We start from the raw sequence: 27,470 nt of genomic DNA, 5'->3' as shown, positions 1-27,470 counted from the left end.
CCTGATTCCTCTCATGAGACCAAAGATCAAAATGAGAAATGAATAAAAATAATAAAGGATAAGAATTAAAGAAAAATAGAATAGAAAAAAGAATAAAAATGAGAAAAAGCCATGGTGTTCAACTACAAAACTCCCACTAAACCTATCCGAGCAAGTCATTGATGCCAATAAATGGGAGCAGATGCTGATTACACAAGTGTAACTGATGTAAATCTTTTGACACAAGGAAGACATCTACAGAGGCTGAAACCCAGCCTGGTGAGCAGATATTTCCTGTTCTCCAAGCCAAGGTCAACACCAGTTTCAAATGTAAATTTGTCTATAACATTTTATAGAGGAGAATAGATAACTAGGAACAGAAAGAAGCAGCAAAAGATAAACTTGGTGCTTTGCACCAAGTACCAATAAGTACTTAATATGCGCTGGTGAAATGTAATTTAAGGCAGTTGGGTATGGTGGAAAGAACATTGGAGTCTGAGGGCCTGGGTTCAAATTCTACCTTTAGGAGAATGTTGTAGTGTAATGCAGTGTATAAATAGCTTGACTTGGAGTCAGGAAGACCTGAGTTCAAATACCACCTTAGACACTTACTAGTTGTGTGACCCTGACCTCAGTTTCCTCATCTGTAAAATGGGGGTGTGGACTCAGTCATCTTTGATGAGAATTAATGAATTAATTAGAGAATTAATGAAAAATGTTGGCCTTCCCCCAGCTCTTTCCCCTTCTGGTGGCGTCTCCCAGCCTAGCTCCATGAAGACTGTGAGCAGAGAGGCCTCTAAAGGGAAATACCTTGGGGATCCTGTTAAACCGGTTTGTTCTCCTCTGGGATTGTTTGAAACCTGAAATCAATCCCAGAGCGGAATCTCCTTTCCACAGGAGAGCTTCTGAGGGGACAGACCATGGCACCCTTCTGTACTGGCCAGCCTTTGGGTCTGGCCCTTCTGGGTCATACTAGGTGATCTGGTCACAGCTGGGATTGAAAGTGGTGTCCTCTGGGTCTGGAAGTCCTGGGTTCCTCTGCCCAGCTGTGTGAACCTGGCAAGCCACTTAACCACTCCCTGTTTGAGTCAACCCTCTCAGACAGGGGTTCTTAACCTGGAGGTCCTGAATTCAGATGGGAAAAACATCTTTATTTCCTAGAACTTACATTTAGCATTTCCTTTAGTTATTTAAAAACAAGCCGACATCGTGATTCTGAAAAAGCCTGTGTAGACTCCACCAGATGTGAAAGGCATCGGTGCCACATGAATCCCAGGTCTAAAATGACAAATGACAATGCCAGAGTTGTCATTTTTGCTTCAGCATCCCTCTCATCCACAGCCATGTTTGTGCAGGGCTATACCGAGTTGAACACAAGAGGTCAATGTCCTGCGGTTACTGAGCAGCTGGGCAGAGAGGCTGGCCACCTTCCCTGTGACTACCTTCTATTTGGACAAAGACAGACCTTGGATAGCCCAGAGGGAGACTTGGACAAGGGTGGCCTCACTCTCAGCCAGAGCGGGACCAAGGCCCAGAAAGAGACTTATTTTCCAATTGACTTAAACGCTGTTGACAAAAAGAGCATAAAGGAAAAGAAAGGTGGCCTTATGTCTCCTTGGGAAAAGGATTAGAACTTTGGGCAGGAAGTTGAATTAATTCTACTCTGAAGTAGGTGGATTTCTTTTCTTTTTTCTCCCCCACCACATATAGAGGAGTAAAACTCTTCTCTCACCTCTATGACATGCTTCTTGGCTGCATATATGTTAAAACTCTTCTCTCACCTCTATGACATGCTTCTTGGCTGCATATATGTTAAAACTCTTCTCTCACCTCTATGACATGCTTCTTGGCTGCATATATGTTAAAACTCTTCTGTCACCTCTATGACATGCTTCTTGGCTGCATATATGTTAAAACTCTTCTCTCACCTCTATGACATGCTTCTTGGCTGCATCCGATTGGAGAGCCCCAGGAGACAAGGCCTAGATTCTGCCAGGCTGGATGGGACAGAGATGATTGACAAGATTTTCAAGTGGCCTGACTTTATATTTCTTCAGTAGAGTGGCTCATAATCTTTATGGAAGCCATAGAAAAATCTTTCCTTCTGTGCTAATCAATCAGCTAATCAACAAGTATCTATTAAGCATGTTTCAGGCACTGTCCTAGGTCCTGGGGATGCAACTACAGTCCCTACTTGCAATGAGTTTACAGTCTTTTTTAAAAAATATTTTTATTTACTTTGTTAAGTATTTCCCAATTATATGTGAAAAAAATTTTTAATATAGGTTTAAAAAAATTCTTTCCAAATTCTATCCCTCCCGCCTCCCCTCCCGCACCCCTTGAGAACACAAAAAATATATCAATTTTACATGTGAAGTCATGCAAAACATATTAACCATGTTGCAGAAGAAAACACAAAAACAAGAAAATTAAAGCAAGCAAAAGTCTACTTCAATCTCCTTTCAGACTTCACCAGCTCGCTCTCTGGAGGTGGAGAGCACTTTTCATCATAGATCCTTTGGCATTGTCTTGGATCATTTTCTTGATCAGAGTAGTCAAGTCTTTCACAGCTTATCAACCTTATAACATTGTTGTTACTATGTACAATATTCTCCTGGTTCTTCTCACTTCACTTTGTATCAGTTCATATGAGTCTTCCCAGATTTTTCTGAAACTACCCCCCTCCTTGTCGTTTCTTACAGCACAATAGTATTCCATTACATTTATATACCACAACTTGTTCAGTCATTTCCCAGTTGATGGGCATCTCCTCGATTTCCAATTCTTTGCCAACACAAAAAGAGCCACTAGAAATATTTTTGTACAAAAAGATTCTTTTCCCTTTTCAAAGCTCTTACATCCTAATGGGAGCAGAGAGGACAGTACAGATATAAAAAGAATAAATAGAAATAAATGAACATTTAGTGTCAATGATTTGTACATGCAAGGGGTAAGGAAGCACGATGAACAATGGGATGCGGTATGCCTTACTCCCTGTTGAATTAAGGCAATGTGGTGTAGTAGAAAGAACACACTTATTCTGGAATCAAAGAACCTGGGTTCAGATCTGACACATCTGACTGCTTACTAACTGTGTGACCTTGAGTAAGTCTTACTTAAGTTTGTTCATCTGTAAAACAAGAGGGCTTGACTAGGTGACCTCTAAGTCTTTTCTCGCTCATTCTCTAGGATCCTATGACCCTACTGGGGGTGGACAAATTAAGTTTTGTTAACTTTCACAGCTCTGTCAAGTTCAACCCACAGACCATGAGGATCTCATTAATGGTGCCTGGGCACCAGCATGCAAGGAAGCACTGGTGCTGGTCATTTGGTGGCTCCCTAGGCCATTAGATGGAAAAAGATGAAGGCTGGAAGATGGAAATAAGTTAGACTGTAGAACTTGAGAAAAAACAGAGCAGGGAAGGAAAAAACATCCCCTGGGCTAAGCTCATCTTACTTCCAGACACATGATTTTGAATATCAGGTTACCAGGCATCTAATTAAAATACTACAGGGATGCTTTCTAACAGGGTTTGCCTAAAGCTAGACAGGCCTGGAATTACAGAGGTCTGGGATTCAGGAATTCTTGTATACTTCCCTGTTGTAAAACCTTACATGGCCGACTTTGGGGTAGGTTTTAGTGGAAGCTCAGAAGAATTTCAGATCCTCAGGGACTGAATCTGTTGCCTTTTTGAATTTCTATGTGCAGACCCTAGTCCTGTGCCTAGCACATAGTAGGCAACCAATTGTTGATTGATTGATTGGTCTAGAGATAGGACTATTTCCCTCTAACTCCTCCATTCTACAGATAAGGAAACTGAGTCCCAGAGAGTTGAAATTACCTGACCAGCATCACCCAGGAAGTAGCTAAGCTGCAACTTAAAATGAGGAAATATGTAGACCCATGTTCTTCAGTCCTTTGGCTCCAAATGGAGCTCTCCTTTCCCCTGGGCTCCCTGACTCCCAATGCAGTCTAAGCCAAATATGCTCTGGGGCTCAGTTTTTGGACCAGAGGATTTTAGAGTTGCCTTTCCATTCTAGGGCTATGACTCTCTATGTAGGCTTACTCCCCCATCTTGTACTCACAGTCAAGGGTTAGTACCCCAGAAGGTATATTGGCTCCTAGTCTCAGGATTCTATGGGGGCTATATTTTTAACTATCTCTTGAGCCCCCACTAGTAGTGTGCTTCCCAGTAATAACCAGTCTGTAGACCTGAGTAACTTTTAGTGAAACCATTTACTAAGATGATATAGCAAATATAGTTGGTATGAAAGATCATCTTTCATCTACCTTCCCCCAAAGCTATGGCTACTCTTCCATGATTATATACAGCAGCCATGGGAAGAAAGCTCAGACTTGAAGTACAATGGTAGTGATGCACATGTATGTGTAGAATACACATATAACAAAGGGTAGCTCATAATACCTGGTGCCTCACAGCCTATTAATGCTCTTTCTTCATAGATTCCTTACATAGTTCCCTGGGGGAAAGAATTTCTAGTACTCTCCACCATAAAGAATCAAGCATACCTCCCAGGACATTGGGATGTATCAGAACACACGAAATCACTACCGTTCCTGGACATGCCCACCATGGGATACATGCTTGCCTAAGATCAGGAAAAGAATAAATGCAAACAAGACCAAGGAAGCCATGTGCTCATAGCTATATGGAGGCTGAGTGGGGAAACAGGGCAACTGTCACCTCCCCACCTGACTCTCAGAATCAGCTCTGAGAGCTTCTCATTTAGGTAGAGAAAAGGGAAGGTAGACAAGCAAGTTGCCTCATTTGTATACTGACTGAGTTCTGGCTCAGCTACCTATTAGGAGACAGTGCAGGTTCCTAAAAATGGCCAAAAATGGGGTCCCCCTACATTTCCATGTGGCCATTTGGAAACAGGTAGTGAATACATGAGCATACTTCGAAGAACCCCCCAGAATGGGCAAATCTGAGCATATTCCATGCCCATTGTTATGCATATATGGAGCTTTCCAGTTGCAAAGCACATGACATTTAGAAATCTAGTTGTGTCTTTGCTTTTTGGGGGCAATGATCCCTAGGCATCCTGGGTCTCCACCTCCTGATTTTCCCCCTCCCTTTCCATCTGAGAGACATCTATAATAAAATATCTGTTGCTTTTAGTTACTATTGACTGATTTGCTTCTGCAGAGATCTGTAAATCCCCATCCCACCAAGCAGTTGCAATGTGCCAGGAGAGTTTTATTCTAGGGATAAACAGTTTCCCCCACAAGAGAGTTCTGTCAACCTGAAAGTTTGGTGAAAGAAAAGGCAACAGGCTAAATGCATACATTTTTATTCTTATTATTCCCCTTAAAGTTAATGATACATGGATCCCCGGAGCCAGATATTAAATCTGTCTGCTCAGTACAGAAATGGTAAGGCTTAAATACATTTTACCATGAGACAGGCACTCTCTTAGCTGAACAAATTCTAAATTTAGTGAGACAAGACAATTAACAAAGTGGTGTCAGTTGAAATTTATGATTCTGGGATGTGTAAATTTCTTCTCTGTAGCATGTGTTTCTGTGACATACAATAAGGAGAAAATCCCATCACTCTGGTTGTAGGCATCGTGTCATAAATAGGTCATTGAAATTGCTAACACAGGAAAGGGTATTTTTAACAGAGTTGACAAAGTTTCAGTTGAAGTTATGACCCAAGATATCTGTGTTTTCTTTACCATTAACATGACATAAGATGTGGAAAAAATGTCCCATAGTGTCTTGGGTTAAAGGTCTTGTAAGGAATGCTAAGTCAGCCCCATTTGGCTTTGTTGACATAGGAAGAGGCATTCTCTGAGTTTACTTCAGAGAACAATGAGACTATTAGGTCCAGACTCTTCTTAATTCAAGCTCTGGCCCTTATTAAAGTCCAAAATTTATATTAAATGATTATTACTTCCTAGTGGGATCTCCATGGCAGTTGTTCATTTTGTTGTCTGGGAATTGGGACAATGTCCCTTTATTGTCACTAATCTGAGTTTTCTCTTAGTGATTTTCGAGAGCTCGTAGGAAGAGGTAGGCTTTCAGGTGGCTGCAACATTTCCATGTGTTTATATTAATGCCTCTGAGTTCAAAGGAGAAGGGGCCACATTCAGACAATCAGATTGATGTCCTCCCTGATGTCCTTCAATTCTCTTTTGCCTTTGACTTTTTATTGAATAGATTGGGTCAAATCAGCTGGAATTTGTAAAGTGCTCAGGACGGTGTGTAGCATGTAGCAGGTGCTTAAGAAATGCTTCTTCTCCTCCCCCTCCCCATTGAATGTCAGAGCTGGGAGAGGTCTTAGAGTCTAACCCCTTTATTTTACAGAGAAGGATATTAAAGCCAAGAGAGGTGAAGTAAATTCTCCCAAGGTCACACAGCTAGTCAGTGACTGGTTGAGGATTGGAATCCAGATCTCCAAATTCCCAAACCAGTATAAACTTCACCTCACTGTGCTTCTTCCAGCCCCTTTGTTTGCAGATGACAAACTGAGGTACAAAACAGTGACATTTGCCTAGGGTCACATAGTAGCAAAATAGGAACCAGGACTAGCAGGAAAGTCACTAAAGATCATGGAATTTTAGAAATGGAAAGAACATTAGAGACCATCAGGTCCAGCCTTTTGATTTACAAGTAGGGAAACTGAGGCTCAGAAGAGCTGAGCTCTTTGTTCAACATTACAAAGTAGCCATTGGTAGGACCAACATTCCACTTGGTCTTCTGACTCCAAATCCTCTGAATTCTGGTTGACTTTTCTTTTATGTTTCAAAATAATTTATGTGCTATTCAGGCTAGTGAGACCTGTGAAAAACCAACTATTTCCTAAGAAAATATGAGGAAGGCAAGTGAAGAAGCCCCTGGGGAGCAGAGCTGGGGCAGGTGAGGGAGCCTCCAGGTGAATGGAGCTGAAGCAGGTGCACCAGGGTCTGGGGGAGACTAAGGAATGGAAATTCTTTGGGGGCGATGGGAAATTTCTCAAGACTGAGTCAGCCATGTTGGGGATGGGACAATGACCTGCCCATAAGTATAGCACTTTGCAAGCAAATATGAGTCTGCCTGGGGACCAGAAAGCCAGGAGTTTTCTTGAATCATTGATAGTTTCTCAGACTTAATTAATCAAGGGATTGTCCCTTCAAAGAATCAAAGTTTGCTGAGACTTTTCATTCAAATTTAAAGGGGAGTGGTGGTAAGACCCAAGGATTCAGAACTCAGAAATTCTCTCTCCTTCTCTTTCTTCTCTTTTTCATCCCTCCATCTCTCTATCACTCTCTCCTTCTCTCTTTCTCTCTCTCTTCTCTCCTTCCCCCCTCTTTCTCCTTCTCTATTTCCTTCTCTCTCTCCTTCCTACTCTCTCTCCTCTCTCACTCCCTTCTCTCTCATTCTGTCTTTCTGTCATTCTGCCCCTCTATCTCTCCTTTTTCTCCCCCTATCATTCTCTTTCTTCCTTTCTGTCTTTATCTCACTCTCTCTTTCCTTTTCTTCCCCCCCATATATAGATTTTAATGTATGTGTATATTTGCACACATTCATACAAATGAGAGATCAAGGAAGTGCACGTAGTGGGTAGAGAGGTGACTTTGAAGGATTCAAGTCTTTCCTCTGACACAAACTGATTGTGTGACCCTGGGCAAGTCACTAAACTTTTCTACTGCCCTCGGCAGCTCCCTAAGACTATCATTTGCAGAGAGGATGCCAACCTACATTGGTAGAGAAAGTTTCCTCACCTGGGAGTCCCTATGCCCAAAGGTACCTATCTCTAATGAGAGGAAGAGAAACTTTATGAAAGGCAGAAAGGAGGAGGGAGAATCTTCCAGGCACCTGAAGAATTCTGCCCAAAATGCGCAGGGGCAGGAGGAGGCATGTCAAGTTCAGGAAACAGTTTGCAGCTGTCTTAAAATATTTGAAATATCTGAAGGACTGTCAGGAAGAACCTCCATTGGGCTGGCTCTGTGTGGCTCCAGAAGGCAGAATTAAAGTCATGGAGAAGCAGTACTTTGCTGCCTGACACAGGGAAAACTGTTCCATAGATTTGAGTTGTCCTCTGGTGGAGTGGGCTGCCTGAGGAGGTAGTGAGTTCTCTGTCACTCAAGGTAGCCAAGCAGAGCTGGATAAGGACTTGTTGAGGCGCTATTGTAAGGGGATTCAGGGCAGGGACAGGTCAGATGAGGGGGCCTCTGAGGGCCCAGATCTGACATTCTGTGACTAGGTATGGAGAAGAGCCAGAATGAGGAAAAGCAGGACAGTGACAAGTAGACCCATGCTATCTTCTGGAATGTTCCCTTCTCCCTTTGAAAGGGATGGAACTGTCAGGACCTAGGGTTACTGGGCCCTCCCTCATCACCCCATTTGCAGTTGACACTGAGCTAGTCCATTCCTGGATCCCAGAGGGGGGGGTATCTCCTGTAAAACATAAAGGCAGGGATGGCCAGGATGTTCCCAGATCCCCATAAAAAATGATTAGGCTGTCATTTCGGAGTGGTGATGTATTTCCTGCCTCTGCTGCTGAGAATGCTGATCTGCTCCAAAACACCTCCTTCAAGGAAACTTCCCTGCCCCCCCAGTTAATAATCCCCCCAATACTGTTTTCCCTCTTTCCATCTTGTAAATCACATTATCTCTTCCAGAAATGGAAGTCCCTTGAAGGCAGGAATCATTTCATTCTTGTCTTTTTATCCCCAGCACTAAGTCTGATGCCAGGCACATAGTAGGTGCTTAATCAATGCTTTTGGGTTGATTGCCTTCTTGATTGAATGACCAGCTTGTCTTTCAACTTCACATCAACCCAGCTCTGGGGACTTCTCGGTGTCCCTGATTCCCCAGGCTTGTTTTCCTGGCTTCATTCTCTCCTTCTCTGATGCAGCCACGTTTTAAAGGCTCTCCAGCGCCAAGCTAAGGGTCAGCACAGATCTCTGGGTCTTTGATCCAGAGCTGGGAGTCAGGAAGACTTCTCTTCCTTAGTTCAAATCCAACCTCAGACACTTACTAGCCTTGTGACCCTGGGCAAGTCACTTCACTCTGCCTCAGTTTCCTCATCTGTCAAATGAACTAGAGAAGGAAAGGGCAAATTACTCCAGTATCTTTGCCAAGATCCCAAATGGGATCCCAAAAAGTTAAACACAACTGAAAAAAATCAACTGAGTGTATTCATGTGACATTGAATTCTCAAAGAGAACCAAAATGACATGACAATGTTAGAGTCAAGTTACAGTGTGTGTAACTGTGACTGATCAGACCAATACGAGCTTGGAATGCTCCGCCACAGGTTGGGCATGGATAGTGGATTCTCCAAATCTGCATGTCCTGCGTTTCCTATGAGCTGTTTCAATTCTGCTTTGCTCATACAGCACAGCTCCTTCTCTGAGGTGGACACACCATGCTGAGTAGTTCTGATTGTCACATAACCAATTCCAAAGTTCTTCAGAGAGACCTGGAGAGTGCCCTTGTATTGTTTCTGTTGACTAGCATGTGTCCTAAGAGTGTGGCCAATGGGTTAGGCCACGCAGACACAGCGTAATGTGAATGGCCAACCTGGAGGAGAAATAGGAAAATTTCCCTTCATCCCTTCTGGGCAGAGGTGGAGGATTATGGGTGTGGATCACTGCATATTCTATCAGAGGCAATTGATATACTAATTTTGATGAATAACTCCCTCCCCCTTACCTCTTAAAGAGTCTCAGCTGGAGAGGGAGGAGAACTTTTGGAAATTTCACACCTAGGAATGGGGGGGAGGGGCGGGGAGCCTTTAAGTGGACTATTGAAATCTTCCCGACCAGGGCGTGGTGAGGCTTTCCAGGGTAGTAGGAGCAAAGAGAGTGGGCTTATTGGAGTAGCTAAGCAGATGAAAGCCAGGTTGGGTTCTGGAGCTGAGTCAATGAGACCCCTCCCAATTCAAATTTTCCACTATCTGGGGCATTTTCCTCTGGGCCAAAGGAAGCACAATGCCTCAGGTGGAGAGGCCAGAGTGAGGGAAAGAGGACATGGGTGTCTAGGCATGAAAGAGCTTTTGTTTTGTTTTGGTGTTTTGTTTTTCATCCCACCATCACTGTTTGAGTGATCTGTAGTCACTTGTCTATTGGCTCCAGTATCTGAGGTCCTGGTTTCAGATCCTGACTCTGACACTTACTCCCTGGGGGACCTCCTTGGGTCTCACTTTCCTTATTTGTTAAATGGCCCCAGAGACATGTGATCCTAAGATGTCTAAGGCCTGAGCCCTGCCCCTCCCAAGGACCCAGCTCACTTTGGCCCCACCCTCCCAGGGACTCTTCCCCCACACTGTAACCCAAGCTTGGGTTACTTGCAGTCTTCTCCCTTGCACTCCTCTGGCCCTCAGGGCTACCTCTTCTGGCCTCTCTTCTGGCCTCAATGAGGCCATTTGATTCCATAGATGAATATGTTTTTTCCAACTTGTCATGCCCATCCATTCCCTCATGAGGAGGCTGGGCGGCTCCTCCCTCCTGACAAAAATTCAATTAAGTGTGGTTAGCCCAAATTCTCCAGGCAGTGAGTCAGGGGCTAGCTGCTGGTTGGTGCAAGGCAGGGTGGGACCAGGCATTGATTGTCATACCCAGGTGGTTTCTGCCTGGGTCAGAGCAAGGAAACTCAGTGCCCAGAGCTCCAGGAAGACCAGCCTCAGACTCATCCTGTCTGTGGGACCCTGGGCAAAACATCCATTTCAGTTGAAGGAGCCTCAGTTTCTTCATCTGTAAAATAGGAATAATCTGTAGTGCGTCCCTCTTAGGGTGGCCCTAAGACACTGTGGATTAATCACTGTGTAAGCAGCCATGAGTATTGTCATTACAACTTTGTTTTATGCTCAGCACGTGGCCCAAACTAGTTTTTGCTATAGCTCATGTACAGTTCACATACGTGTCTAGAGCCATAAGGGACCCCAGAGGTCAGTGCATCCAATCTCCTCATTTTACGGATGCAGAAAAGGAAGCCTGAGGAGGCTGTGGATTGTCCATATCCTTTGTCCATATCCCCCAATGCTTACCTGGTTCAGTTCTCTTTTATCAACACCATACCCATGAAGGGTCATTGTGAACCACTAGAAATTCATAATCTATACCTACAAAGCCACCACTCTAAATGGAGAGTCACATTGGTAGGGTGGTGGCCACACTGGCCATGTCACTGCCTGCTCAATGAACTTGAGGTTCCCTATTTTTTCTTGTTCAGTCATATCTGACTCTCCATGACCTCAGTTGTGGCTTTCTTGGCAAAGATACTAGAGTGGTTTGCCATTTCCTTCTCCAGCTCATTGTACTGATGAGGAAACTGAGGCAAACAGGGTGAAATGACTTGCTGAAGGTCACACAGCTAGTGTCTGAGGTCTCTATTACCTCCAGAGTCAAATGCAAACTCTCCTATTCACCATTTAAAGGTCTTTATCACCTGGCTCCAACCCAGGTGTCCAGACCTCCCCAAATTCTGCAGTCCAGCCATACTGGCTTCTAACTGTCCCTCGCATCCGGGATGCCATTTCTCAACTTCAATGGCTGCCTGTGCCTGGAATCCACACCCTCCTCACCACCAATGCTCAAAATCTCCAGCTTCCTCCAATGTTCAGCTAAGTCCCACATTTAATGCCTTTCCTGACCCCAGAGGCAACCACTGCCTCTTCCCTCATCCCATATATGGTGCTTTTATATTGTGCATGTTTATACATGTGTTTGGTCTTTCCTTGGTTTGAATATAAGCTCCTCAAGGGGAGAGACCTTTGTTTTTGTCTTTGTATCCACAGCACTCAGCCTAGTGGCTGATACATTGCAGACCCTTGGGAAGTCACCAAATCCTAGAATTAGAGAGTCAGAAGGTACCTCAGCAGCCATCAAATCCAACCCACCAGGCACGAAAAGAGTTCCCACTCTAACACAGGTCAGGCATGTTCCTTGTGTTACCCCAATGAGGGAGTTATCCTGGGTTACCTCCAAGATTCCCCCTAGACTTTGGACAAGCAGTCATCTAGACTATCCTGTATACAAAAGGAATCTCTTTCATGGTCGGATATACTTATGTATAATTTGGAGATTGTATTATAATTTATTATAATGTGGTTGAACTAGATGGTTGACAAGGTCTCTTCTAAATCCCACATTCTTGTTGAGAGATGGATAGATGCATTGAGCTTGCTCTTGCATCCTTGACTGATTATTGCAACATAAGAATCTTATTGCAGATGGGGTAAAGACTAATGAGCTTGACCCCAGCACCACCTTGAGCACCATTTTGAGCTACTTCCAGCACACCCCTGCCTAGATATCATATACCTCCTCTAGGATTATGGTTTGTTTTATGGAGACAAAGTCTCTGAAATAACTCTTAGGGGCATATTTTTCCCATTAGGAGTTAAGCAAAAGCTACAAGAATTCTTTGAACACTAAGTCAGAGAGCTGTCTGGAACCACGGACTTCAATTCAGCAGCAGGCATGAGTAGTCAAAAGAAGAGACTTAATCTTATTCTGGGGGCACTTGGGATGGCTATTTTTTTTTTTTTAATGCAACCATCAGGAGGGGTTAATGATCAGGTTCTGAGTGGGGGCTGAGCCAGAGTGCCTCAGGGTAGGAGTCATTTTTCTGGTATCCAACATGGGAGGCAACCCCCAGGCTCTGAAATTCTTTTTCCATCTTTGGTCTTGAGGCAACCTTGGTGTTTTAACAGTCATTACTCTACTTTATAGATCAGAAAAATATGTATTTGAAAGTTTCTTGTACTTTATGCCTGCTACAGCAGGGCATGGATTAGGTTATTGCACACAGGTTTGAGTTATCAAATATTATCTGAAGCCACCCAACTCCCTGAGGTTAAACTGATACTTTTTCTTGACCTGAAATGAATGCCAGGATATACAGATCACTCTTCATTTTGCCCAGGAAGGATTTGGGTGACAGTGAGTGGAATGTTAATGGATATGTAAATACTGTTCTCAGGCAGCCCAGTCTTCTGGAGTTCAAGGTGACCGAACTTTCTTCACTCTGCTGCTGATATCTAATACCATGGAGACGAAGGAGGCAGAAGAGTTAGGACAATACCAGGGGAAGATCACTGCCAGTGGACTTTGGAAGGCTGGTGATGAGAGGGTCCATCCTTCCCCTGATGATGAGGAGGAGGAAGGGGCAGACAATGCTGACTCTGCGACAGAAGAAAGGGAATCACCACGAAACCATATCCCTCTCCGAAGGAATTCCATATACTACCGTTCCATGAGACACCGGCGTGAAAGAAAAAGCAGAAATCATCTAGAAAAGAGCAGAGTCCAGGCTCCAGGTCAGTACCAAGGCCAGTGGTCACTATTGGGTAATGCTTGCTGAGATTTGGGATCATTCAGAAGTGATGAGATGCTGAAAAAGGGAAGCATGGGTGGCCTTGAAGATGAGGAGGCAGTGGAAGGAGACCAAGGACCTGGGTCTTAATTGTGACTCCACTATTTACTTGGGCAAATCACTTCCTTAGGCCTCAGTTTCCTTCACTGTAAAATGGGAGGGTTAGAGTAGACAGTCTCTAGGGCTTCAAGCTTTAAATCTGTAATCATGTACCTACAGAAAGGGAAGACTGAGGCAGCTGTACCAACAATACAGGTGCCTCTCAAATGTAACTGAATTATTTTAGGAGAAAGCATTTGTCACTTTAAATAGCATGTAACCCTCGTGACCCAAAGGGTGCAGGTGGCCCTCATGAGGATTTCCTTTCCCTTTCTGGTCCTCATGTACAAAACCTGGGGTGATGTTCCTGGTGCCCATAGTATATTGAGACTGACTTCCCATTTCCCAGCTCACCATCCCAAAGGAAAACGTTATTAAAAGGAAGAGCAAAAAAAGGGGAAGACATCTTGAGAGGGTGACCATTGATCCCGAAGAGGCTGGAATGTCCCAGGGTCCTTTGCAGTCCTGAGTATGAGAGCTCTCCTGGCAGAAGCTGGCTCCCACCCAGTACTACCTTAGCGTGTTTGCCCCAAGCTGGAGGAATGGGTGAAAGGAGGAGCTTTCTGGCTTCCTTTTCTGACTCACAACATAGCCAGACAATCCCCCGGGTGCTGAGGCAAGGTGAGGACAAGTCTCTTCTTCTGTCCTTACTTCTTCCTGAAGGTCTTTCCCTTAACGCTTGCTTGTCTAGGCTCATATCTGCTCGTTCCTTCTCTTGTCTCCACCTTTGCTCTCTCTTCATGACCAGGCCCAGTTGCCCCTTTCTTCGAACATGATAGATCTTCCTCCATTATTTAAACTGGATTGAGGGAGAAAGGGAACAGAACCTCCAGCACCCACTGTATTTATTTTTAAGTTAAAGTGTTTTTTATTGTGAACTTCATCACCAACAAACACAAATGTTTCCATATACAAAGAACTAGAAAGGAGGATATAAGAAAACATGGATTTCTCTTGTTTTATTTGTTTTTAAAGAAGCATAATGTGCATTATCTGTGTGGAGATAAGGAAGCTCTAATTGTTTAAAAGTGCACCAAGACTTTCAGGACACCATACAGATATAGCATCACATTTACAAAGTGCCTACTATGTGCCAAGCACTGTGCTGAGCGCTTTACAGTTATGATCCCATTTGATCCTTGGAGATGGAGGTAGGGAGATCCTTGAAGGTCAACAACCCTTGGAGGTAGGGAGTCCTATCATCCCCATTTTATAGATGGGGAAACTGAGGCAAAGGATCAGATGGATTAGTCATTTCAGTCGTTTGACTTTTTGTGACCCCACGTGGGGTTTTCTGGGCAAAGATACTGCAAGTGTCTGCCATTTCCTCCTCCAGCTCATTTTACAGATGAGGAAACTGGGGCAGACAGGGTTAAGTGACTCGCCTAGGGTCTGAGGTCATATTGGAACTCAGGTCTTCCTGCCTCCACACCTGGCACTCTCTGCAGCTAACCCAATATGTTATGTATACAGAGAGACAACATTGTAACACAACCTCTGAATTTGTGTTCCCTGCTATATTTCTTGGGTTTCTTCTGTATATATATATTTTTAAATTCACTGACGCTCTTATTTTGTTGTCGTTGCACATCTATCACCTGCCCACTCCAATATAAGCCTCCTTGGACCATTAGGCTGAGCTGTTTTCTCATGGTGAACTTGAGAGGTTTTTGTTGTGAGAAGGGAAGACATATAGTGCTTGTAAATAAGTAAGCCATGGGACCCTTTGAGGGCATAGACCAAGGTTGATGACTTTACAGCAGAAATGCCACGATCCCAGACTCTTTTCCTTTTGGCTTCCATGTGGGAAGGGATGCTAACTATCCTGAGGCTGGGAGTCTTGTGTAGTAGGAAAAGCTCTTGACTCCAGAATCAGAGGGCCTGGGTTCAAATTTTTTCCCTCTCACATACCACCTTTGTGACTTGGGTCACACTTCCCTTCCTGTCTCTGGGTTTCAGTTTCCTTCTTTGAAATGAGGGGGGTTGGAGTGGATGGTCCTATCCAGATTCTGATCCTGTATTTTTTTCATATATGTCATAAGAGGGGTGAATACCAGTTGAATCTCAGAGCTGCCAGGGTCCTTTCCAATCTTTGGATTCAATGACTATCCTTGGATGATCTCTGAGTTCCCTTCCAGGTCCCCTGGTCCCAATCAGCTTGAAAGCCATTTAAGTGTGGCTGCAGGGGTAGCTAGGCTGCCAGTCGCTGCATTAGACCAAGAATACTGGATGTATGTTCTTAGCCAAAAAAGCAGGATTTGCCAAGTAGATCTATAGCCTGCCAAAGATCGCAGCAAAGAGAGCTGCTTGGGTTAACTGAGCCTGGTGTCTGCCCCTCGGGCCCCCACATTCAATTCTGTGCTTCTATGAAATCAGATCCGTTAGAAATGTCAACTCCACTTAGCCCCAAAGATAAACATGTTGTCCCTTACATGATCAGCCCTGAACAGACTTCTTCGTTAGATGAAGCTGCCCTACTTACAAAACGCTCTTGCCTTTCATTTCTGGGAAATTGTTCCTTAGGTCTGGGCCCATTTCTCTGCTGGGCATGCTCTGCCCCAGATTCAGAGATGAAGGATCCCCCTCTGACTCCTACACCCACCCCTCTGATGCTGTTGCAAGGGTGGAGGTAGAAATCAGCTACCTGGAGAGCAAGCTACAGAGTTACCGATAGTTACCAGGGAAGGAGCTGAAAGGCACCAAAGGAGCAATTTAGTCCAATGACCTCGTTTCGTTTCATTTTAAACATTTTATTGCTGCTTTTCATTTCTACAACGTAGTCATTTTTGGAGCAATTCCTTGCCCCTCCCCCACATCTCCAAGGTCTCCTTTCCTCCTATCAAAGGGAAAAACAGTTCAGCAAAACTAATGGAAATATCAATCTCTGTCTGCCTCAGTTTTCTTATCTGTAAAATGGGGATCACAATAGTACCTCCCTCCCAGGGTTGTTGTGAGAATAAAATGATACAATGTCTCTAAGTGCTCCATAAATACCTTCTCTTATCTGATTGTACTGAAATATTATATACAGTCAGATAAAAGAAACTCATAGATGGAAGGCATTTTTTAGAAGTCTTTTTCTCTCCTTTATGAGATTTTCATGGAATTCCCCATAGGTGTGGGGTCCATTTCTGCTGGGATCTCTGTGGAGTCCTAAAGCTGCCTTTCCCCACTGGATCTAGTTTGTCCATAGCTCCTTGATGAGAACACGGAACATTGGCTGTTCCAGGGATATTACTAGGATGCTGATGAAAAATCCAAAATCTGTCAGATCTTTGGAAGTTTATAAGGTCTTCCTCTGGTCAAGGCAGGAGTTGAGTGATGGCAGAGTGGGAACGGGGAGACAGAGGCTCTTATTCTCCCATCCCTCCCCCTAAGCAGTTCTCTCTCCAGAGTCTGGCTGGGATTGCTCCTTTCTCTAGGGTTCTTGACACGCAGATGTTCCATTTCAACCTAACTTCTCATTTTCATGCAAATTCCACATGACGTGCCTGATTCCTTTCAGCCAGCCCCAAAACCCTTTATGACGGGGAGGACTCGGCCTCATCCAATGACCTCCACTCTTTCCCAGCTGATCAATAAACTTTCACACCTACTTCCTTGCCTTTGATTGAAAGATTAAATAGAGGTGTTCTTACATGACAAAGATGTCACCATATTGTTAGTTATTTTTAGTGAGGTAGATTGATTGATTGTCAATTGAGAATTCCTGGCCCTCCATAATTATTGAGGTAAGGGAATGGAACACCCCTCTTACATAGATAATTAAAATTATTCTTAAAAAGGAAAAAAGAACCAGAAAGTGACACTATTGGATTTCTAGTCTTTCTTTTCCAAAAGCCTTAAAAAAACAATACCACCTATTTTAGTGCTTGGGTAGGTTTCTGTTTTGTTTTGTTTTGTTTTCTGTATAGGTGTGGAATGAAGAGATATCTGGGTCTAATATAGTCACTTTCTCCACTGTATTTGCATCCCCTTAATCATACTGTTTTCATGAAAGATTGGAGACTCAAATGCCTGGTCATGGAGTGTCTAACAAGGGAAAGTTTATTCTTCTTTAGGGGAACAGGAGATAGAAAGTCTCTCACTACTCCCTACCATGTGGAGTAGTGGATAGAATGCTGAACCTTGAGTTAGAAAGGGCTGGATTCATATCATGCCCCTGACACCAAGGCAAGCCGTTTAATCTCTCTCAGTCTTACTGTTTTTGTCTGTTAAATGGGCATAAATGCCAGCAATTATTATCTTTTTCCTTTCTCCTTCTAGACACAAAGGTGTTATTGCTCCAAGAATACAGAAAATATCTAGGAAAGGAGGCATTACCTCTCTGACTTGGGGCCTTTGTTAAATGTTCTAGGTTCTTTGGAAAATAGAAGATCTATGAAGGAGGTCCTGGACTTGAATTTATCTAGAACACCAGCTGCAATAGCCCCTGCAGATCATGGGAAAAAGAGGTAGGTGAAAAAGTGAATTGTGTGAGCTATTGCCTGAACAGAGGGCTGAGCCGGGGTTGGGGGGCGGGGGGGAGGGCAGGGGAATGAGATTTCTGACTGTTTCTTTGCCAGAGCATGATTTCTGAGTGGGATTTCTGACTGTGGTCTCGGAGATGAAAAATAAGGTTGTTAATTCACTTTTTACATTGTCCAAGGGCAGAAAGAACTTCTACATTGTGGTCTCTCTGGCAATTGAGTTAACAAGAGTGTCTGGACAGCAGACCTTCACCAGTCTGCTTTAGAAAAAGCCCACTCCTCTAAACAGGAGAAAACTGAGGGAGTGGCCAGAGACAGTTGGTGTGTCCAGCCTACAAAGAGGGAGGGGGAGAGGGGAAAGGGGTAACTGCCAGTCCTGTCCTTGCTGCACACGTTGTCTCCCTTGATAGAGGAGAGCTCCTGAGGGGTTGGAGATATTTCATAGACCTGGGTTCAAGCCTCCCCTTTGATCCATCCTGGCTGCATGATCCTATGTCTGGGAAGGGGCTGACTTGCATTGGAAAAGACCTTTTCCTCACTAGATGTTTCTATACCAATGAAATTCCAGTCCCATCTCTGTTCTCCTCCCTTCTCCCCACCTCTCAGCCCAGTGCCTGGACACAGTAGTTGCTAATAAACGCTTACTGATTGATTGTTGGGTTCAAATCCTGTCTTTGATGCTTACTGCTACTGACCCTAGGTATGCCACTTAACCTTACTGACACAGTTTCCTCATTTGTCAAATGGGGATTGCGCTGCCACGCACCTGCCTCACAGGGTCGCTCTGAGGATACAGTGAGATGGTGTATATAAAATGCTTTGTTATGGGTCTCATTATTTTGCAGTGGGCCAAGGTCAGCAGACTTACATATTGATCCTTAAAATCAAAAGAAGAGGTCTTGGATTAAATAGCAAAGATTTAGCAAAAGAAACTTAAAGAGAAGTCTCATTGGTGGATTTATGTAGTGTTCTTTCATCTGGACATTCGTTAGGAATGTTAGCTGGATCACGCTGGAGAAGGAATCAAATATCACCCATCCCCCCACATTATCACCTCGGGCAGAGGGCATAAGGTGCCAAAGATGCCCTTTAGTGCCCAGCGACCGTAGACACTGGGAGGGTGATGGACTTGGCCTCCAGATCCCCATGCACAGCCTTCCAAGGTGACATCAAACTCCTGACTTCCTTCTTTTCTTCTGATGTGTGGAATCGGCGCCATCAGCCCCTGGCGTTCTCATATCACCAGCAATGCATTCTGCCAGCTACAAATTAAGATCTTAACTTGGGAACAAGGAACAAATGTGGGCTCTGTGTGGGCCAGGATGTGACACCCTGCCAGGACTGAAGTCTTCTTAGTGACTTCTCTCTGGTGCCATTGCCCTGATAACTGTCACATCCCTGTCCATTTAAGCTAAGTTAACTCCTCTGACCCTTGGCAGGATCCTGGATGCAGGACCACTGACTGGAGACTCAAAAGGATATAAGAGGTGCTCTGTTTTACAGATGAGGAAACTGAGGCCCAGAAAGATGAGTGAAGTCCCCTTGGTCATGCATGCAGTCAGTGACAGAGTGAAGATTGATCTCTTACCTAAGTTCCAGTGGTTTTCCCTGGACTACCTCTCAATGATCATTCTCCCCATTTTACAGACAGGGAAGCGAGGGTTGGAGAAATTAAGTGGCCAACAATGTCAGTCAATCAATCAGGAAGCATTTTATCATATGCTAAGCATGGAGGACACAAAGAAGAAGCTGGAACAATCCCAGTCCTCAAGGAGCTTCTATTTTAAGAGGAAGACAACATAGACACAAATAGCGAGATAACAAGAGACCCAAGTGAGTCTCACTTGATCGTTGCAACAGCCCTGTCAGACTTCATACCACAAATACTACTGTGCCCATTCTACACATGAGAAAAATGAGGCTTAGAGACTTGCCCAGGATCATAGAAGGAAGGAGGGAGAAACTTCTGTCTCTAGAATCCAACACAGAGACCTTCATCTGGCTTGCGCTACACTTTACCACCCAGTCCCAACCCCGATTTCCAGGCTCATTCTATTTTACTCCCCCAAATGCCCCCTTTGATGTTTACTTTTGCCTCAGGATGTTATCTCCCATCTCTATTCACAAGCTGGCCCTAGGCTTGGCTTTCTTCACTGCTGCCCCTGGGAATCCCAAACTGCCATAAAGCTCGACTGGGATGTTCTTCCTACAGGAGTCTCTTCAGGGTCCCAGATGTTAGTGTCTATTCTGAAAACAAAACTACATTTTGTGTTTGTTTTGCCTAAGAAAGGCAGTGTAGTTTAGTGGTTCGAGAGCTGACCTCAGATCCAGGAAGACCTGAGTTCAAATCCTGCCTTTAATCTGTACTAACTCTGTAACCCTGAGTAAGTCTTTTAACCAGGGCTCTAAATAGTTCTTTAATACTAGACCTAGAGGAGCTCTGCTTCCAAGTTAGGAGAGGGGTGCACGAGTCTCGGAGGCCGAATCTCTTCCAGGCAGGCCTAGGCTGGGCAGCTCCGGATGACCCGATGCTGAGCACCCTCCCCCACCATCTTTGAAGCCGACTCCACCAACGGGACAGTGAAGATAAAAGGGAGAATCACCTGGAGAGGCTAAGGATGTGGGGCTGACCCCCAGGACCCCCAGAGCTTTAGAGCTGGAAGTGACTTCAGAGTCCACCCAGGCAACACTTCTTTTTACAAAAAAGGAAACCAAGGCCCAGAAAGGGCAAGGGAGCATTGTGTGAGTGTCAGAGGCTGGATTAGAACCCAGAACCTCTAAGTCCAGATCCAGCACTCTTTGTACTTCTCCCATACTGTTTCCCACACTGTCAGTGAGCTCAGTCCTCCTCAGATTTCCATTCAGAAAGAAGTTAAAATCGGACACCAAATTGAAAATCTCTTTACTAGCCTATAAACTCCATGAGAGCAGAGATCTATGTATTATGGACACTTTACCTCCTCCAGGGTCTGACCCACAGAAGATGCTTAACAAATTGTTGAATCGTGTCGTGTTATTGTGATGCCCCACTCCATAGTGTGAGGGCTTGAGTTCAAAGCGCACCTCAAAAAGTGACCACCTGTGTGACAATATCAGGCATCACAGGCTTCCCAGACTGTGCTTTTCTCATTTCTTAAAGGAAATCTAAGTCTAGGACCTGAGAATGTCTCCCGGCCTCAATCTTCTCCTCTATAAAACAAGGGAGCTGAACAAGATGGTCCCTCTGAGCTTCAGATGCTCTATCCTGGGACCAGCTGCTCTGTCCAGAGGCACGTCTGTTCCTTGGACCAGCTTTGCATTTCCTTCTGGATGCTCCCCTAGGATTATATACGACTTCCTTTCCTCTTCAACATCCTTCTTCCTTCCCCCCCACCCTCTCCCCTCTCTGTCCTCTCTCTCTCTTTCTTTCTCTCTCTCTCTCTTTCTCTCTCTGTCTCTGTCTCTCCCCACCCACCCCTCAGAATATCATACTACTGTCTTTTCCAAATTTAATCAACTATTTTCTCTCTCTTCCACTTCAAGACCCTCCCTGACCAGTAGATAACAGAAGACTGCTAGAGAAACCAGTGTCTCCTCCCTCTCCTCTATAGCTCCCTGAACACATCCTCAGCCCCACTCCCACCCCATCCTTAGGGGGCCTGAAGAATGGGCAGCCCTCCAAGGGAGGTGCTGCTGGAGGACCCCTCTTTTTCTTAGGTTGAGGGCAGTGGGGACTGAGCAGCATCCTGTCCCAGCTTCTCCATTATCCTGTACCCTTTTTGGTAGAGAGCAGTAGAGAGCCCAGGGCCCAGCTCCCCCCAACCCCAACTCCATTTTCTTTTAACTTAACAACAGAGTTGCTGCTGAGAAAAGGAGCTATCTTTCTCCTCTTTGGATGAAAGCTGGTCAGGATGGTAAGAGGTGGGGTCAGTCCTGAGACTGTGAAGAGCAGAGATGCAGATTTGGGAGTCAGGAGACCCAAATTTGAATGCAGGCTCTGTGACCAATGTGACTGTGGGTATGGATTTAACCTCCTTGGACTTCAGTATCCTCTTCATGTAAAAATGAGGCCTTTGGATCAGAGGGTCTCTCCAAGTCCCCTGTACCTCTTAGTGCTAGGAGTGGATTCGGGTCTCCCTCAGCACCCTAGCCAATTTGCTGTGAGAGGCCCTTGGACCTTCTGGATTTTGAAGTGAATGGAGACTCAGGAACCATCAAACGTCACCTGGGGAATCTCAGATGGGAGGGCCTTGCCCTAAGTGGCCCAGTCGGTGTGTGTGTGTGTGTGTGTGTGTGTGTGTGTGTGTGTGTGTGTGTGTGTGTGTGTGTGTGTGTGTGTGTGTGTGTGTGTGTGTGTGTGTGTGTTAGGGAAGGATAAAGTAGCTCCCCCTCTTAGAGGTGCAGGCTGGGTAGGGAGGGGGAGTTCCCCAAGGTTCTTGGGTTAGTGAGATGGCTCAAGTATAACCAACTTCCCCTTTCTCCAAGGTAAAATTTCCCTTTTCTTCCTAGAGAAGGTGAGGGACCTGAAGGAAACTCTTCTTCCTACCCCATTTTAGAGTCTGATCCCCTTTCCCTCATAGGAGCACTTGGAATCAGCCAATCCCAGCCCTCCTCCCCTCCCCCCACTTCCTGGTCACTTCCTGTTGAAGGAGGTGATGCTGAACATAGTCTAAAGGGAGTAGGCAACTTCTAATTTGGTGGCTGAGTGGACAGAGTAGCTTTACACAAAACTGTGACTCTGTAACCAACTAGCGGTGGGCAGGTCTCTTCCTCTCTCTAGAGGTCAATTTCTTCTAAAATGAAGGGTCAGACTAGATGACTTCTGAGGTCTTCCAGCTCCAAAGCTCTCAATCAATAAACATTTATTTAGTCTAATCCTCCAATGTGCCAAGGCTGGTGCCAAGTCCTGTGGATCCAAAGGAAAGGTACCTCATAGAAGGTGACAGCTGAGTTTGGAAAAATGACAAGGATCCAGAGAGGTGGAGGTCAGGAAGGAGAGGCCACGAGTGGTCCTGGCCTTGAAGGAAGAACTGGGAGCAGAACCTGGTGCTAAGATCAGGAACCGGCTGGGAAAGTGACTCCCCTGAGCCTCAGCTTCCTGATTTGTAAAATGAAGATGTCAGACTGGAAGACCTTGAATCCTTAAATGGTGATGGTATCTAGTGAAAAGTCTGCTGACCTCAGAGTCAGAGGAAATCCCAAGTGGGATCTCAGTGCTGATGGCCGGTGACTGAGTGAGATTGGCTAAGCTGCTTGCCCTCTCTGTAAAGTGGGGGCTGTGGGGAGCAAAGTGCTTCAAAACCAAGGGAACTCCCAGCCAGGTAAACTAACCGCTTTATTTTATAGAGGCCCAGGGAAGTTAAATGACCTGTCCAAGGTCACACAAACAGGAAGTGGCAAAGCCTATTCAAATCCTAGACATCAAACTCAAGGCAATATCGAAATTTAGGGCTGAAAGGGCCCTTAGAGCTCACATAGCTCATCCACAGGCCCAGGAAGGGAAGAGACTTGCCCAACGTCACACAGAACCAAGTGTCACCTGCCAAAGCTGGCCCAGCGTTTATGCAGGTGGATCAGTGTTCCCCTAAAGCACTGGGGCCCACCAGGCCTTCCAGCTCCAGAGTCAGCCCCTGCCCAGGGCTGCCCAGCCCTGCGCTGCCCATCCTTGCAACCCTGCCTTGAGCCTTGGGCTGTCCAGCTCTGCTCCGCGCTGCCCACCCCTGCCCTGCCCAGTCCTGCTCTGCCCAGTCCTGTTCTGCCCAGCTTTGAGTTTCCCAGCCCAGTCCCGCCCAGCCCAGCCCAGCCCTGCCTTGCCCAGCCCAGAGCTGCGCAGCGTTGCCCGGCCCAGCCCTGCGCTACGCGGCGCTGCCTCCTCTCGGGGCGCTCCTGCTGCTGCTGTGGGCGCCGCGTCGCAGCCGCTGTGACCGCCGCCTCCCGCCTCCTGCCTCTCCTGTTACCGTGGCAACCCCCAGGAGCCTTCCAGGCAGCGGCAGCGGCAGCAGCTTAGCGGAGCAGGGGGCAGCAGCAGCAGCAGCGGCAGCCCGGGGTCCAGCCCGCGCCCCGCAGAGCCCTCCTGGAGCCAGCCCGCGGGCTGCGCCGGCCCTAGCTCCCTCTCTAGCTCCCCAGCTCCCTCCAGCCCGCGCCCGCCAGCCGGCCCGGGACCCTCATGGAGCTGCTGGCTGCCGCCTTCAGTGCCGCCTGCGCTGTGGACCATGAGGGCTCCTCGTCGGAGAGCGACCCCCGGGACTCGGCGGCCGGGCACCTGGCCAGCAGGTGAGGGGGACCCGGCCCTGGTCCGCACTGCCCCTCCTCCCCTGCCCACCTGCCTACGCCCGCCGCCTCCGAGAGCGCGGGCTGTTAGCACCCCTCTGCTGTGGGGGCTCCTTCCCCTTCGCCCTTCCTGCTTATGCCCCTCTCCCTGGTTTCAGCTTTGAGTCCCTCGCCCCTCCATGCGCTCCCAGGGCCCTCTGCCCTTCTCTTCTCCTGGCGTCCCGCTCCCCTCTCCTCTTCGAACCCCTCTTCTCTCCAGTCGCCTCTTCCCTCGTTTCTCCCCCCCCCCTTCTTCGGGCTGCCCTCCCTCCTCTTTCCTAGTGCTCATCTCACCCCCGGCAGCCCCGAGTCTTCCTGAGGGCAGGCTGCGGTCCTGCACCTCAGCCGGGATCGGGCTCCAGCCTCCTTTCCCACCTCCCACTTTCCAGGTAGGGCCCCTGACCCAGGAAACTGCGCACGGCCAGAGGACCCCTACCCCTGTCTGCGGCTCAGGGCCCCGGGAGACAGTGGGGGTCCCCCTCCCCACCTTCCCCCGTCCTCCGCCCCCGCACCGGGACACTCGGCACCTCCGCCCCCAGGGAGAAGTGACTTTCTCTCTCTCTCTCTCTCTCTCTCTCTCTCTCTCTCTCTCTCTCTCTCTCTCTCTCTCTCTCTCTCTCTCTCTCTCTCTCTCTCTCTCTCTGTGAGAAGTGGAGGCGGAGGGCAGGATAGGACAGGAGCAGGTCCTTGTTCTCTCTCCTCGCTGCCAATCCAATCTCAATGCATTCTCCTCTCCAACCTTTCACCTCCAAAGCAGCCACAGCCTCCAGCCAGCCCTTCGGCCCTCCTCTCCTGAGAGACCCTCCACCGCAGCCTACCATCTGTCTTTCTTCTTCCTCCCATTCCCCTCTTGTTCCGTCTTTCCTGCCCACTTCGTTGTCACAGAGCGAGATTATGTCAGGGTTGAGAGGTTGGGGGTTGGGAATGGTGGAGGGGCCAGCAGGTGAATGGGACTTTCTTCATTTGCCTCCACATGTGCTGCCTAGGTGGGGAGAGTGGCTCAAGTCCAAAGTGCAAAATACTCTCTCAAAGGGGCCCTCACAAAGGGAGAGGCCAAGTTTCCAAACCTTGTTTCAAAGCAGTGAAAACATGAAGGTTTGGGCTTTGGCCATGTGGGGATGGATGGATGAATCACCGTATATAGCCCTAGTAAATAATCCTTTCCTAGCACAATATTCTGAGTTCCTGGCCCAGGGGAAGAGAGAGGAGGGGGTCAGACATAAAAGTCAGTAACATTCTGTGCTGCCTGATGAACATGGCTCCCACAGCAGGGGCCAGAGGGTGATGCCCCATTGGCCACTGTGTCCGTTTCCCCCCATTTAAGGAAAGATCTCTGTCTGCTTAAAAGTGAATCTCTCTCTCTCTCTCTCTCTCTCTCTCTCTCTCTCTCTCTCTCTCTCTCTCTCTCTCTCTCTCTCTCTCAGCGAATCTTCATCTACCCCTGGAACTGTGGCCACCCCAGAGGAGTACCCAGCCCTGGCCACGGACAGCCCAACTACTCTCACCGAAGCCTTGAAAATGATCCATCCCATTCCTGCCGATTCTTGGAAGATTTTCATCGAGCAAATAGGTAATGGGGTGTGGAGGGTTCTCTTGAAGCTTTGCTGGTAGGCAGGCCTTTGTGGTTCTGGGAAAGGCAGGCAGGACTTGAGAATCTGGGGAAGATAAGTTTGTCCTAGGGCTGCCAGAGTGCTGGTGGTATGCTATCACCTTGCGGCATTGCTTCAGTGAGGCTGAGCACTGTGGATGAAAAAAGTCTGCTGGATTTCAGGACAAACTTAGTGCTGAATGGGCTGCCCAGGGAGGTAGATGGTGATCTCCCCTTCCCTGGAGGCCTCCAAACAGGAGTGGGATGGCTGCATATTGAGGATGTCATAGTAGGAATGTCTATCTTCATACAATGGTCTCTGAAGTACTCCCTAACTCCCAAATTCTGCAATTCTGGGATAGTCCCTCACTGTTTGGTATACAACCTCTGGCATGGATGTGTGTGTGTGCGTGTGTGCGTGTATGCGTGTGTGTGTGTGTGTATGTGTGTGCTTTCATCTTGAAGTATATAATTCCTCCTTGGCATGCTGTATCTGCCACAGTCTGGCTCAAAGTTCCTTCCTACCTAGTAACTGTAACTAAGTGTGCAAAGACTTTTCTGGCTGCCCAGTTCTGAGCCCATTTTGGTGCTGGACAAGTAAGCCCCCAGAGGTGCCAGGAAGTTAGGGTGTGGGGCCAGGAAGGGCCCCTAACAAGGAAGGGCTAGGAGAAGCCTGCCATTTGGGAGGAGTGACAGGGAGGGGAAGGGAGCCAAAGCTGGGAGAAAGGAAAGCTGGTGGGGATGGAAAGTTGGAGCTGGAAGAGAAGAGGGTGTGTGTCATTGAGAGCAAGAGAAGCCTGGCTGCAGCACCACCAGACTCTAGAGGCTCCACAGTGGAGGTGGGTTGGACTATGGAAGCAGCACCTGTCATTGTCAGGGCTATGACACAAAGGAGGAGAGAGCGGGCAGAGTGGAAAGAGGCACTAGAGTCAGAGGTCCTGGGTTCATATCTTGCCTTTGTCACAACCTGTGGAACTTTGGGGCAGTCACCTCACCTCCCTAGACCTTAGTTTCCTGATCTGTAAAAGGAAAGGGCTGGCCTAGATGGTCTCTAAAATCCCTCCTGGCTATCAGTTTGTGAGCCTGAGAAAGTTATCAGGAGGGCTGATGAAAACAGAAAACCAGATGAGCCAGGTCGGGTGGGGACTGCCAGAAGCATTGCCTCCCATCCCTTCTCCTCCTCACTTTTACAGGCAACCCCAGTAGGATTTTGATGGTCCAATGAGTGGGTCAGAACACAGTCCATGGAGACAGTCTATCCCAAGGGGACAGTCCTGGTTATAAAGTTCCAAGACCTGGGTTTGAGTCCCAGCTCTGATGTTTACTCCCTGTGTGACCTTAGGCAAGTCATTAATTTCCTCTGTGCCTCAGTCTCCTCAGCTGTAAAATGAGGGAGTTGGATGAGATGACCCCCGAGGTCTTTCTTAGACCTAGATGCTTGAAAGATAACAAAGCAGCAAAAACTGGAAAGCTGGGGAAAGTATCTTCATATCATAGGTATTTCCAAAGTTCTCATTTTATTTAAATGAAGTCAGAAAATGGCTATATTCTCAAGTCCCTAGTGCCCCAAACAGCCACATTATGTCTTCAGCAATCAGAAGCAACAAGATGATGTTAACCATTTTTAAGAGGGAAAGCTTTGAGTAACACAGGCTGCGTTTCCCTTAAGGCTTACATAAGCACCTTCCACATGTTATCTGCTCAGGAATTCCCATGT

At 46.7% G+C, this 27,470-nt stretch overlaps 1 protein-coding gene across 6 annotated transcripts in view; it reads left to right on the top strand.

Moving 5' to 3' along the window:
- NGEF (neuronal guanine nucleotide exchange factor) overlaps nucleotides 1-27,470 on the top strand; it is a 151,689-nt gene that overhangs the window by 42,658 nt on the left and 81,561 nt on the right. For 4 of the 6 annotated variants that reach the window (XR_011973995.1, XR_011973994.1, XM_072640532.1 and 1 more), the window contains exons 2-4: nucleotides 12,917-13,253; nucleotides 17,766-17,862; nucleotides 25,590-25,735. Coding sequence is in view for 4 of the 6 variants with exons in the window: in XM_072640532.1 (XP_072496633.1) it covers nucleotides 12,983-13,253; nucleotides 17,766-17,862; nucleotides 25,590-25,735 (514 nt within the window). In the remaining 2 variants the exon portion in view is untranslated. Of the gene's footprint in view, nucleotides 1-12,916; nucleotides 13,254-17,765; nucleotides 17,863-23,000; nucleotides 23,178-23,699; nucleotides 24,130-25,589; nucleotides 25,736-27,470 lie in introns of those variants that run through there. The other 2 variants (XM_072640534.1, XM_072640533.1) reach the window with 2 other exon arrangements.

Source organism: Notamacropus eugenii, chromosome 2 (assembly GCF_028372415.1).
Source record: "Notamacropus eugenii isolate mMacEug1 chromosome 2, mMacEug1.pri_v2, whole genome shotgun sequence".
NCBI lineage: Eukaryota > Metazoa > Chordata > Mammalia > Diprotodontia > Macropodidae > Notamacropus > Notamacropus eugenii.
The sequence above is the reverse complement of the archived record's forward strand: the minus strand, read 5'-3'. Positions and strand labels throughout refer to the sequence as shown.